This window comes from Mus musculus, chromosome 18, assembly GCF_000001635.26.
Source record: "Mus musculus strain C57BL/6J chromosome 18, GRCm38.p6 C57BL/6J".
NCBI lineage: Eukaryota > Metazoa > Chordata > Mammalia > Rodentia > Muridae > Mus > Mus musculus.
This window is the reverse complement of record NC_000084.6, coordinates 12,727,632-12,740,063: the sequence shown is the minus strand read 5'-3', so window position 1 is coordinate 12,740,063 and position 12,432 is coordinate 12,727,632. Positions and strand designations below refer to the sequence as shown.

Genomic DNA, 12,432 nt, shown 5'->3' with positions numbered 1-12,432 from the left:
AAAAGGCAACATTTTAAGTGTTTGCCACTGTGATTTGCTTAAGAAGGAAATCAACTACAAAGGTTTACACAGCATTTGTGTGTGTGTGTGTGTGTGTGTGTGTGTGTGTGTGTGTGTGTGTGTGTGTGTTAAAACTCAGGCTTTGGGCTGGTGAGATGCCTCAGGGGTTAAGAGCACTGACTGATATTTCAAAGGTCCTGAGTTCAATCCCAGCAAACACATGGTGGCTCACAACCACCCATAATGAGATCTGACGCCCTCTTCTGGTACGTCAGAAGTCAGCTACAGTGTACTTATGTATAATAATAAATAAATCTTAAAAAAAAAACCCTTAGGCTTTGTTGTTGAATTTTAGTGGGCAGAAATAGAAAAAGTGCAAACTAAGTAATGAATTGGTTTATAAATCTATGACAATATTCTATTCTCCTGTGGCATCTAAAAGTTATAAATCTTTACCCAGAAGATTTATCTACCATGTGTTAAAAATAAACCTGAGGAGAGGGGACAATGCACAGAGAGGGGCTTCCTCATCAGAAGAGAAGGGGCAGGTAGTATTGGGGGGAGACTTATGTAAGGGGGTACTGGGAGGAGAGGAAGGGTTGATATTGGGTGGTAAATAAATTTAAATTAAAAAATAAAGATACCTAACTTCATAAAGATAAAAACAGCCAGAAAAGTATATTACTTTGTCATCATGATGTTTGCCAAATTATACAAATGTGGTTTAGCATACATAAAATATCTCTCATCAAAGGTACAACCCAATACAAAATATAATTGACATTTAAAAACTAGAAGAGTCCACTGCAGAGCCTGTGGCATAGAGCAGTTTGAAACTGGAAACCTCAGTGGCAAAAATATGAACAACCTTAAAGTAATCCATAAATAATTTAATTTGAAAGTATGAGAATTTATGCAACCTTTGAATATGGAATAATAGCTTTTAAAAGTTTTGAACTAATAATTCAAACAAGACCAACTACAGCAAAACCTTCATGCACATCACATTCTGTGATCCTGACAAGAAGAGAATACGGTGGTAGCAGCCACAGGTTAACATTGATGATAGTTTTCTTTCTAGTTACGAGAGTATTTTTCAGAGCCACCCTGAGCTCAGATGTACTCAGCTACAGAACGCAGGGTTGTCATCTTCTGTGTCTTACTTATATCTTAACTCCAAACACAATCCACATCAGGAAGTCAGTGTGAATACTTCAGCAACAGTTTAATGGAAAATGGCTGGCACGGGGCTACGGGGCAGATAATGATGGTGCAGACAGTGTTAGTGAGGAGGAACGTCAATCAAAGGATACCACTTTCCTAAAACAAGATTAAAATGTGTAGGGCTTGCAGAACCCAGGCCCCCTGTGAAAGGACTCCAGCACTAAAAAGGATATCCCACCCTTCAACCCCAAAGCAGGACACCCCATCCTTTCATAGCAGATTACAGATAAAGTGTGACAATGTTCTAGCTGATTTGTTCTTGTTTCACTTCCTAATTATTAAAATGCTGACACCACACAAGCTTCCGGTTCAGACAGTAGGATACGCAAATGAATTTCACTCTAGATGAACTTTCAGTGAAAATGTAGAAACCTAAAGATGACAGCCAAATCATGGCAAGGATTCTTAAAAGTGACTGAGGTGTTTATTCAAGTCCACAGCTGTGTAGTACTGAGCACAAAGAACATCCAACCACCAGGAAATCCCAGCAATGACGGGATAAACCGTAACAGTGGATTCCCTTTAATAGTCAGCGACCTGACATGAGAGGGAATGGTGAAAGTCCAGCAACACACAGCCCTGCAGATACTTCAGCATCAAAAAGTATCAGGTACAAACCACACTCTGGAACTACAGCCTCTGTGAGATGTCTGCTAGTGCAGTGGCTCTCGCCCTCCCTAACGCTGCGGCCCTTCAATACAGTCCATGTTACACTGACCCCCAAACAAAAACTTATTCCATTGCTACTTCATAACTGTAATTTTGCTCTGTAACGAATCGTAATATAAATATCTGATATGCAGGATGTCTTTTATGTGCCCCTTGTGAAAGGGTCACTCAACCCAACCCTAAAGGGGTTGTCACCCACAGCTTGAGGACTGCTGTGTTAAAGGGTTGTTAAAAGCTGATCCCCTGGTAATTTTCACAGCAGAACAACTCCTAAAATATAGGTGCTGCGTGGCTAGGACTGGCAGCAGGGACATGCTGTGGACTTATCTTCTCAGCTCCTGTTTGGTCGGCTCCATTTTGAGAGCTTTTGCAATCTAGGCATGAATGTGTGTAGAAGTGTATGTAGAGGCGGGAGGTCAGGGTCAGGTCTCACACTTAGTCTGCAGCTCACCGTTCAGCAAGACTAGCTTGTCAGTGGACCCAGGGTTGGGAGGAGCTCAAGGGATCCTCCTGCCTCTGTGTCCCAAGCGCTAAGGACTGCATCTGAGGGGGCATGCGGAGCTACTTTTTGTTTTTATGTGGGTACTGGGGACAGGGACATGGATGGGCCCTATGCTTATGTGGCCCCTGGGGATAAATACTGTTGATGACGAAACTTAAGCTGCATGGCGTTTGATCTCTATACATTAAGCATGGAGTTTCGGGTTATTTACATGTTTTATATAAAAATAGTATTCGGTTCATGGTCCTGAGGTTTGCATTCTAGTCACTGCCCCATGAAATGCGAGCAACTGGAGAATGTCAGCTGCCATTGCTGTACCTGAGTCTCACTGTACACAAAAGAAGGATAAGAACTTTTATTCAGAAATTCTGCTTGCCTCTGCCTCCTGTGTGCTAGGACTAAAGGCATGTGCCACCCCATCCAGCCTAGAAGGTTTGTGCCATAATCACTATAGGAGTATTTCCAGTATAAAGTAGAACACTAGAAACCTCTTTAATTTTTATCTAACCACAGAAGGCATGCTGTATGTGGTGCTGTTTCTAATTTTTTGGGTACAGCTTTCACTGAGCCCACTCTGATCTATGCTTAATGTAGGCGCTCCTGCAAGGTCACAGGGTGAATATTTAGTTTGATTTTATTTAAAAATAATAAATCACAAAACTAAATAGTTTGAACAAGGTCACTTAACCCTCTCCCAGGTCGGGCATTGCTCTCGTTATGGACATCTTTATTACTCCATAGCTACATGTTTAAAAGAGGAATCTTTAGTATGTCAGTGACACCAGGAAACCCATCCCTGGCCCAGGTGGTCTCCAGAAGAAAAGCTGATCTTCAAGAGAGTTTTCTCCTCAGCTTTCATAGTGCTGACTCTGGGTGGAGGGGACGGAGGGGCCACTGGGAGTTTATCACTGAGGAACAAGTTCCCTTAGGGAGGCCAGAGCAGCGTGGATGCGGACGTGCAATCTGTTTTCAAAGTCGTAGCCAGAAAAATCCTCCTGAAAGGACCAGATAAAGATGATTGTAGACTGTTAGCTAAACTTGTCCCCAGGGTACCACAGGATCACACACACTACATTTTATACCCATAGACTAATTCCCTACCTCCTATAGGGGCTTCACATCCAGGTGATTTCTTCCTCCCCAACACTTAGGCAGGGTGTTTAAAAACTGTAATTCCACCTCGTAAGAGGATAAGGTTGGATTACAAATTCTCTTTGGAAAAGTCCCTCATGTTATTCTTGAAATACTAGTCTTAAATTGAGCTCAAAGCAAGCTACTGTTGGAAAATTCTTTAAAACCATAGGAGGGGCTGGAGAGACGGCTCGGCAGTTAGAAACATTGGTTTCTCTTCCAGAGGACCTAGCTTTGATTCCCAGCACCCATAAAGTACCTTACCGCCATCCTTAACTACAGTTCCAGGCATCTGACACTTTCTTCTGGCCTTTGAGGGTACCAGGCATGCATGCACTGCACATCCTGGAGATGCCATTTCAAAACCTTATATTCACTAACTTGCTGAGCCACCGCCTCTCCAGAATTCTAAACACGTGGAACAACACTTGCAAATGTTCCCGAATTCAGCCCCAGGTATACAGTGAGTAGGGTGAGGGCAGTCATGAGAAGGCAGTGGGTTTGGGGGGGGGGGTTTACCTTTGCCTGAAGAAGTAGAGTTCTGCCTCTTCCCACAGTCTGTGAACATAAGAACAACACACTGTCTTACTAGCAAAGTCTGTATGTCTATCAGTGGAAGACACACTACCCGAGGAATAAACATTCCCTTACGATAAATAATGTAAAGCTTCAAGTTCCAATCCAAATGTGTGATAGTTACATTTCTTTCTTAAGAGAATTTGAGTCGTTTTCAGGCCCTAATGAAACCTGATTATAACTAAAGAAATTTCCCTGCCCATTGTGCTAATTTACACATCTCTGTGTACGTGTGTGTGTGTGTGTGTGTGTGTGTGTGTGTGTGTGCGCGCGCGCGCACACACACATTTGAGGGGATTCTTTGTACAGCATGTAGAGGTCAGAGGATACCCTGGGGTGTCCTCAGGTGTCTGTCCAACCACTCTTTGAGACAGTTTTTCTCGGTGGCCTTTGACTTGGAGCCTCTGGCCTCTGCCTCCCCTCTCTTGGCACTGCAGTTGTAGACACGTGCTGCCACATCTGGTGTTTGCATGACTCTAGGGATTCCAACGCCAGTCCTCCCATTTGGGAGGCAAGTTGTCCACTACCTGCCAGCCCCCAGCACCATAAAGATATACAGGAGCTAGCAAATTACACGTGTGGTGTTGTAATAATTTTAAAGGAACCACTCCTCACTACGATTCCCATTAAATCTGTTTTATCCCATTGTGTAGACTAGGAAGTAGGTCTGGTAACTTGCCAGTGGCTCACATTAAAATCCAGGAATGCACAGCACATCATCACAGCCCAGCTCCCTGTTCTGAAAAGATAAGTTTTCCCCACCTAGGAAGCTTTGTATGGAAAGGAGCATCTGCAATTAAGATTTCAACATGACCAACTGTTGCCTCTTTAAAGAGAGGTGTCAGCATCCTGGACTCACCCAGGAGACAAGCAGAAGGACCAAGAGACTCTGTTTAGGTTAAAGGTGTTTCGTGCTGCCCTTCGTACACTCCACTGCTGAAGACTACCGACCCACGAGACGGACTCTTACCTCTGCGCTGTCCAGTAGGAGACAGCCAAGCTCATAGCACGCATATGGCGGGACGTACGAGTTACTCTGCCGACATAGCTCATCTCTAGCAGCTCGCTGGAAGAACTGAGTCACAGAACGTTACTTGGAAGAGGTCATCTCTGCCTTGGTGTGAGGCTCATCACAGCCCTCGGGAGGACTGTTCTTTTTCTAGATCAACTCTATTTTATTCCTTATTCTTTATTCCTTCCCACGTGTTTCCTTGTGCTGGGTTCATAAGGCCATGGCCATGTAAGTACAGGATGTACTTTGAACACATTCCCCCATGCCCCAGCCCTTCCACTTCCTCCCATCAGTTCCCAAGGATCCCCCTCCACCCTAGATGAGTTTATTTCTGTGTCATGTCATCTGAACACAAATGAACTAGGACCCACGGGCAAGAGAAAACCTGATGCCCATCTGAGAGTGACTTAATTCTTTCAATGTGACTATTCCCAGTTACATCCCTGCCTGTAAACGGTGTAAATTCCTGCCTGTCTCTGCATTCTCATCTGCAGCTTAGAAGCCTTCCACAGCTGCTGGGGAGATTTCCCTAAAACACAAATGTGCTGGCAACCTAACTTGTTCCAACATGCCAACATCTATTGGACTGAGGAAACTATCTGCTAGAGAAGTAGAAATCATTTTAAGATGCAAAACATTACACAGGCCAAGTCCACCTCTTAACATGCATCTTCCCACTACCCGAGTATGTAATCTACAAGAGCTACTTAGAGTCACATAACAACTAAGATAATTCACATTCAAGATTAATTTCAAATTCAATATGAGTATTATTAATAGTCTATGATTTAAAGACCCAAGTCTCCTATAGCATAACATGAAACTATTTCAAAAGGTAGGTAATGTAATATGACCTATTTTAGGGTTTTTGGTAGCTGGGTTTGTTGTTGTTGTTGTTGTTGTAACTAGCTGGCCTGGAGGTATGTAGCTCAGTGGTCAAAGCATTCCTAACATCAGTCAGGCCCTGACTTCAATTCCTAGCACCAAAACGACAGTGAACAAAACCTTAGTTAAAAACAACAACAAAACAAAAAACAGACAAAAACAAAATCAAAGAAACCAAGCAACCAAGCAACCAAAAAAAAAAAAAAAAAATCCTCCCTCCACAGTAGTGGGAAAACCTGATGCTCTCTCCCACACACACTGGCTGCTTGTTTATAAAATTAGCCCCAAGGGCTCATTGCTGAAGGCCTGGTCCCAGCTCGGCACTAGTGAGGAGGGCCTGGACCACCAGGATGCTCTGTGAATGGATCCATCAGCTGATGAATTCACAGCCCAGTGGGACTTGAGGAGGTGAAGCTGCTCACAGGAAGTCAGTGGCTGGGGCTTACGGTCGAGGGAATATCCTGTTCCTAGTTTATTCTCTGCTTCCTGAGGGAACTCTGCCATGTCTTCCCCTCATCATCTGAAACTGAGCCAGACAAAAAATGATGCTCTCCCACAAGGTGGGATGGCTCCCTAACTTGAAGGCCCAGGGCAACAACTTTCAGCCTCTCCTCCATCCGTTGTCATAGAGAAGAAAGTGAACTCAGCAAATACAAGCTACCCTAACTCGTCCATCACCCCACACTTCCGTCCCTGATGGTGAGGGCTCAATGCTCCCACAAACAGCCAGCGTGCTCATTTCCTCCTCTCTCTAGCAGACTCCGCCGTCCTTGATAAAGAGCAGTCCTCACAGAGAGGAGCCTTCTAAGGCTCCGGAGTCACGCTAGCAACATCCCATGAACCACCATGTCCTCCTGCCTCTTGGAAAAAGTCATTCACCGTGTAAGATGCACGGAGTCCTCACAGGGAGGGGCTTCTCCTCCTACTGCTCCTCCCTCTTCTCCTCGTCCACAAGCTCAGGTGCCAGGAGCCAGTTGCTCTTACCATAGAGCCATGGCAGCGAGCTTACCTGAAGAGCATCTTGTGAGTTTCCTAGACATTTGTGTATGGCACCAAGGAGCAAATGCTTTAATCCAACGACAGATGAATCGTCCACTTCATGGCAAGCTTGAAGAGAAGGGGTGTGAAAGGAAAGACGACACCCACTTAGAACCCAGTGTCACCAAGGTCAGCAGCAGTATCTCTGTTCAGTTCATACTTCTGTCCCCCAAATCCAAAGCTGACCTTGCTCAGCTGCTAGTGACTCTCCTTAATCAAAGAAAGGCAAAACGTACCAACCTTTCTCTGTGTGTTTCTGTGTGTGTGTGCGCGGGAGCACTTGTGTCCAGATGCACGTGTGTATGGGAGCACGTGTGTGCGGGAGCACGTGTGTGCGGGAGCACGTGTGTATGGGAGCACGTGTGTGCGGGAGCACGTGCGTGTGGGTGCATGTGTGTCCAGATGCACGTGTGTATGGGAGCATGTGTGTGCGGGTGTACATGTGTGCGGGAGCACGTGTGTACAGGAGCACATGTGTGCAGGAGCACGTGTGTGTGGGTGCATGTGTGTCCAGATGCATGTGTGTATGGGAGTACGTGTGTACGGGAGCACATGTGTGCGGGAGCATGTGTGTGCGGGAGCACGTGTGTCCAGATGCACGTGTGTATGGGAGCACGTGTGTGCGGGTGCACGTGTGTGCGGGTGTACATGTGTGCGGGAGCACGTGTGTACAGGAGCACATGTGTGCAGGAGCACGTGTGTGCGGGAGCACGTGTGTCCAGATGCACGTGTGTGCGGGTGCATGTGTGTCCAGATGCAAGTGTGTATGGGAGCACGTGTGTCCGGGAGCACATGTGTGCAGGAGCACCTGTGTCCAGATGCATGTGTGTATGGGAGCACGTGTGTGCAGGTGCACGTGTGTGCGGGTGTACATGTGTGCGGGAGCACGTGTGTACAGGAGCACATGTGTGCAGGAGCACGTGTGTGTGGGAGCACGTGTGTCCAGATGCACGTGTGTGCGGGTGCATGTGTGTCCAGATGCAAGTGTGTATGGGAGCACGTGTGTCCGGGAGCACATGTGTGCAGGAGCACCTGTGTCCAGATGCACGTGTGTATGGGAGCATGTGTGTGCGGGAGCACGTGTGTCCAGATGCATGTGTGTGCGGGTGCATGTGTGTCCAGATGCACGTGTGTATGGGAGCACGTGTGTGCGGGTGTACGTGTGTGCGGGTGCACGTGTGTATGGGAGCATGTGTGTGAGGATGCACGTGTGTGGAGGCCAGAGATGAATCTTCAGCATCACTCTGCAGTCACTGCTCTCCTTGTTTTCTAAGACAGGGTCTCAGAGTCCCCAGCACTGCAGAGAGCGAGCAAGCACCACTAATGAAGTGAATGCCCACCCTCATGCCTGCACAGGGAACACTCCTGCGACTGAGTTGTCTCCTCAGCAAAACTGTCAACCCTTAAAGAACCCCAGGCTCCATCTTGCACTAGAGAAGGAAGCTAATCTGACAGAGCACAGACTTCCCACCTCGTGCAGACAGGGAAGTGTCAGTAGTTACCAGAGTTCAAGAGAGAAGGACGAGGGAGGTGGGGAGGGATGCTTAGGGCTGTGAAGGAACTCCTCTGTAAGGTACTATGTGAGAGCCTGTGCCATTAGACACTTGGTCAAACACCAGGATGTGCAGCGAGAGCCCACGCCCCACACCCCGCACCCTGCGCCCCGCGCCCCACACTCCCTGCACTGAGGCTTTGGTACCTGCGCCGTATACTTCAGCTGTGCCAACAACTGCATCATAGTGTTACGGGATGTGTGAGGGGGTCAGAGTGGGGGTGTGTGCACGCTCATGCACGCGTGTGTGTATACAGCAGTGTTTTAGACTTTGTGACCAATTCTTCTCAAAGATTCTATTAATATAAAAGCCTACATTATACCAGCTCCAAAGCCTTGCAGCAGACACTCTGGTTGTGGCTACATACTGTGCTGCACCAGTCACTGAGGAAGACTTCAAACACCACATCTGAGCATTCAGAGTAGAGGTGATTGTTGGTTTGTTTTAAAGAAATAAACAAAAGTTGACTTGGGAAGAGAGGTCATTTAGTTAAAGGGCAAGAGCCCATTGTTTGACCCCCAGAACCCACATTAAAGAGGCAAGACATGGTGGCAGGTGCTGGAAACCCCAGCACCTAGGGATGAAGACAGGCGTAACAGCCAAGGGCATCTCCTAGCCTCTAAGCACATATGCACACATGTGTACAAACATGAGAGAGTGAAAGAGGGAGGGAGGGAGGGAGGGAGGGAGAGAGAGAGAGAGAGAGAGAGAGAGAGAACACTTACAATAAAGTCTTATCTCATATTTGGTCAGGTGTGGAGGTGTGGCTGCGTGAAATCTCAAGAACTTGCTGCAGTAGTTACCATCGATTTCTGGGGCTTGCCTACTGTAAACCTCTCCAGGGTCTCTCTGTATAGCGAGAGCTGGCCTTAATTCTGTGGTCTTAGGAGTTGGGTTATGGGTTCATGCCCAGCTTTTCTCTTGTTGTTGTACTGGCAACTGTGTAATGTAAGCCTTTGCAAACTCCCAGACAGACATGGCTGCATGGAAGATTCTCAGTGCCATCTGCTTCTCAGACCCATGGTGCTCCTAGGGTCAGGGGACACGTCACTTCTGAGGAGCCTGCTTCCTCACTATAGACAGGCATGGAAATACTCCTGACTGCTCACAAGAACAGGCTGAGCTACACGAGACCCCTCTCAAAAGACAAAAGCAGGAAAATGGTGCCAGGTCTAGCAAGTCGGTGGGTCTCGTGTAGCTCAGCCCGGTCTCGAAGCCTATGCCAATGCACCCGACTCGTCGCTGATGGCACGCAGTCTACCACAGCATGAGAGGTGTGTGTTCTCGGAGGCAGCTGGCATGCGGGACTGGGGGCAGCCGCCCTGGCGGGCTGTGTGACAGCATGTGCGTGCTTACCTTGACTCATCCTCTGCAGGTTGGGGAAGGAGCAGTTTGGAAGGGCTTTCCACAAGTAGAGCACTTCAATGGAGGCCAGCACACACAGCGCTCTGGTTGGGGTTTGCTTCCGAAATCGCTCAGCCTGCAAGGGATTCCCAGAATATTAGGCCCTGATCTTCAAAGCAAACCCGGATGACAAGCTGCACTTTGGGGACAAGTCACAGTGCAAGGTCAATGTGAACAGCCCTCCCTTACAAAGCTTCTCCACACTACAAACGGCCTGCAACTTTATTTTTTAAGTATATTTATGGTTGTAGCTCATATTCGTTATTCAGCCAAGTCTTGGGTGCCTGGGTTCTGAGAATGTGCAGCTGAAAACGATGCACTCTTGGCTCGAACCCATGAAGCTCCGCAAGCTGGCCGCTGACTCAGAGCACACATCTCCATCATGTCCTGAGCCCTGGGGCTCCCAGATGCACTCTATAGTACAATATAATCTTACTTATGCATTTACTCATCTTTTGGTACAGGAGAACCAAACTCAGGGCCTTTCATACGCTGGGCAAATGTCCCAGTATCAAGTCATAATCCCAGCTTTGTAATCTATTTATGTTAAAGATTTATTTTACCTGTGTGTGTGTGTGTGTGTGTGTGTGTGTGTGTGTGTGTGTAAGGGGTGGGGGAACGGGGAGAATGAGCATGTATCCACTTGGGTAGACTTGAAGGTTCCTGTTGCAGCCAGAGGATGACACTGTACTCTCTGGAGCAGGAGCTATAGGCCGTTGTGCCAGGTTGACAGGGGTGCTGAGAACCCTGTTCCTGCAGCCTCTATCATCTAGTTTATGTTGGAATAAATTTAATCTAATAAAAGCTAATTGAACTTTTAAAACCTTTTAAAGTAAAAGAAAATTTATAAAACAAAAGAAAAATGAAGGAAAAACAAAGCTATGAGAAGGGAGACCATCACTCAGGTCACTCAGTGTCACCTGAGGTCACTCAGGGTCACTTGGCTGTATCTTAGTGTCAGACATAGGCAACAAAACTGGTATCCCCGCCCCCATAGTCCTGAGATTTCCACTGATACACGCAACACCACGTTTGGTCTTTATTACATCAGAATGTGACATTGTCATCATCATGGGAAGCAAGGCCATCTGCCTCTCAGGGCTCCTGCCAACTTCTTCTAAAGTGACCTGCACTTCAGACAGAAGTGCACTTCCTCCTTCCAGGCAGGCTCATTAGCTGTCAGGGTCCAGGATAACTCATTCCAAACCAAAATCAACCCTGCTGTAGCCAGGTGCAAGGCCACAGGGGAGACACTGAGATTGGGGGGGGGGGTGGTTGGTGCTAGTTCTGCCCGGCCATCAGATGCCTTGCGCATGGCTGATAAGCTCTGACATACATACCTTCTTCACAGAAAACTGTTCAATCTGGTTGTTTTTCCTTTTGAACAGCTTCTGGACTTCTTTAAGAACAAGTTGTGCCCCATCCACATCACCAGTGGCTCCCTGACAAACTGCAAGACATCAGAATTGCATTTCTACAAACAAGTTATGTCCAAAAGATGGCACCATCCAGCTGACCCAAGCCTGTGGCCCACCCTCTCCTCTCACAGCTCTCCCCGCCCAGCCCCGCCGCCTGCTGCCCCTGGGTACAATGTACAGCTCTCAGCTACTTCTCGGTACATGCATGCCTGCTGCTGCCAGGCTTCCCACCACAAGGGCCTCTGAAGCCGTAGGCGAGCCCCTTAGTTTAATGCTTTCTTTTAGAAGAGTTGCTATGATCATGGTGTCTCTTCACAGCAACAGAACAGTGACCAAGACAAGCTGATGAGAACCACACCTAAAAATACACAGCATCAACACACAGACCCTGAAGAACAGGCCCCAGCCTTCCAGCCATTCCTATTACAGCACAGTTAGAGACTGTGGGTTTGGGGTTTCAAAAGCTCACCCGTGTGTGAAAACAGGGAGACTTGGTACTTAAGAATGGTGCCCAGACAGAACTCAGCATACTGTTCTTCCAGGAAGACCAGGGTACACCATCCCTAAGTCACGTGCTTTTCTGGTGACATAATCCTCATATAATTTCAACATTTCTGAAACACTGCAATCAGAGGCTAAGATCCAGCGATTCTGTTTTCAGATATTCTCAGGAAGCCAAAAGCAAGGGCCCGGGTTTCTGTGTGTTCAGTCTTCTCAAACCCATCTAAACGTCCACTGGCGGATGAGCGGGGACACGAGCTCAGGCACAGGCCATGCACGGAAGGCGTGGAGTTGACTCAGCCTGAGGAATGAAGACGATGCTGGGACAGGCCACAGTATGGACCAGTCTTTGGGCTCATATGAGCTGCAGGGCAGTTGAACTTGGGAGCAGAATGCGTGCAGGGGTGGAGGAGGAGGCAGTGTTAGTGTTTAGACTTCCGATGGGGAACCATCTGGAAGCTGTGGGATGAGTGGTGGTGGCAGCCAGGCAGCGCGGTACAGTGAGAACTGCTGAGAAGA

The 12,432-nt window shown here is 47.5% G+C and overlaps 1 protein-coding gene across 5 annotated transcripts in view; it reads right to left on the bottom strand.

Moving 5' to 3' along the window:
* Window positions 1-659: 659 nt before the first annotated feature.
* Ttc39c (tetratricopeptide repeat domain 39C) overlaps window positions 660-12,432 on the bottom strand; it is a 156,302-nt gene continuing 144,529 nt past the window's right edge. For 3 of the 5 annotated variants that reach the window (XM_030250613.1, XM_030250616.1, XM_030250615.1), the window contains exons 9-14: window positions 11,335-11,444; window positions 9,947-10,070; window positions 7,009-7,106; window positions 5,073-5,177; window positions 4,046-4,084; window positions 660-3,390 (exon numbers count right to left, since the gene is read on the bottom strand). In XM_030250613.1, the coding sequence (XP_030106473.1) occupies window positions 3,301-3,390; window positions 4,046-4,084; window positions 5,073-5,177; window positions 7,009-7,106; window positions 9,947-10,070; window positions 11,335-11,444 (566 nt within the window). In that variant the 3' untranslated portion in view covers window positions 660-3,300. The remainder of the gene's footprint in view (window positions 3,391-4,045; window positions 4,085-5,072; window positions 5,178-7,008; window positions 7,107-9,946; window positions 10,071-11,334; window positions 11,445-12,432) is intronic. The other 2 variants (XM_030250614.1, NM_028341.4) reach the window with 2 other exon arrangements.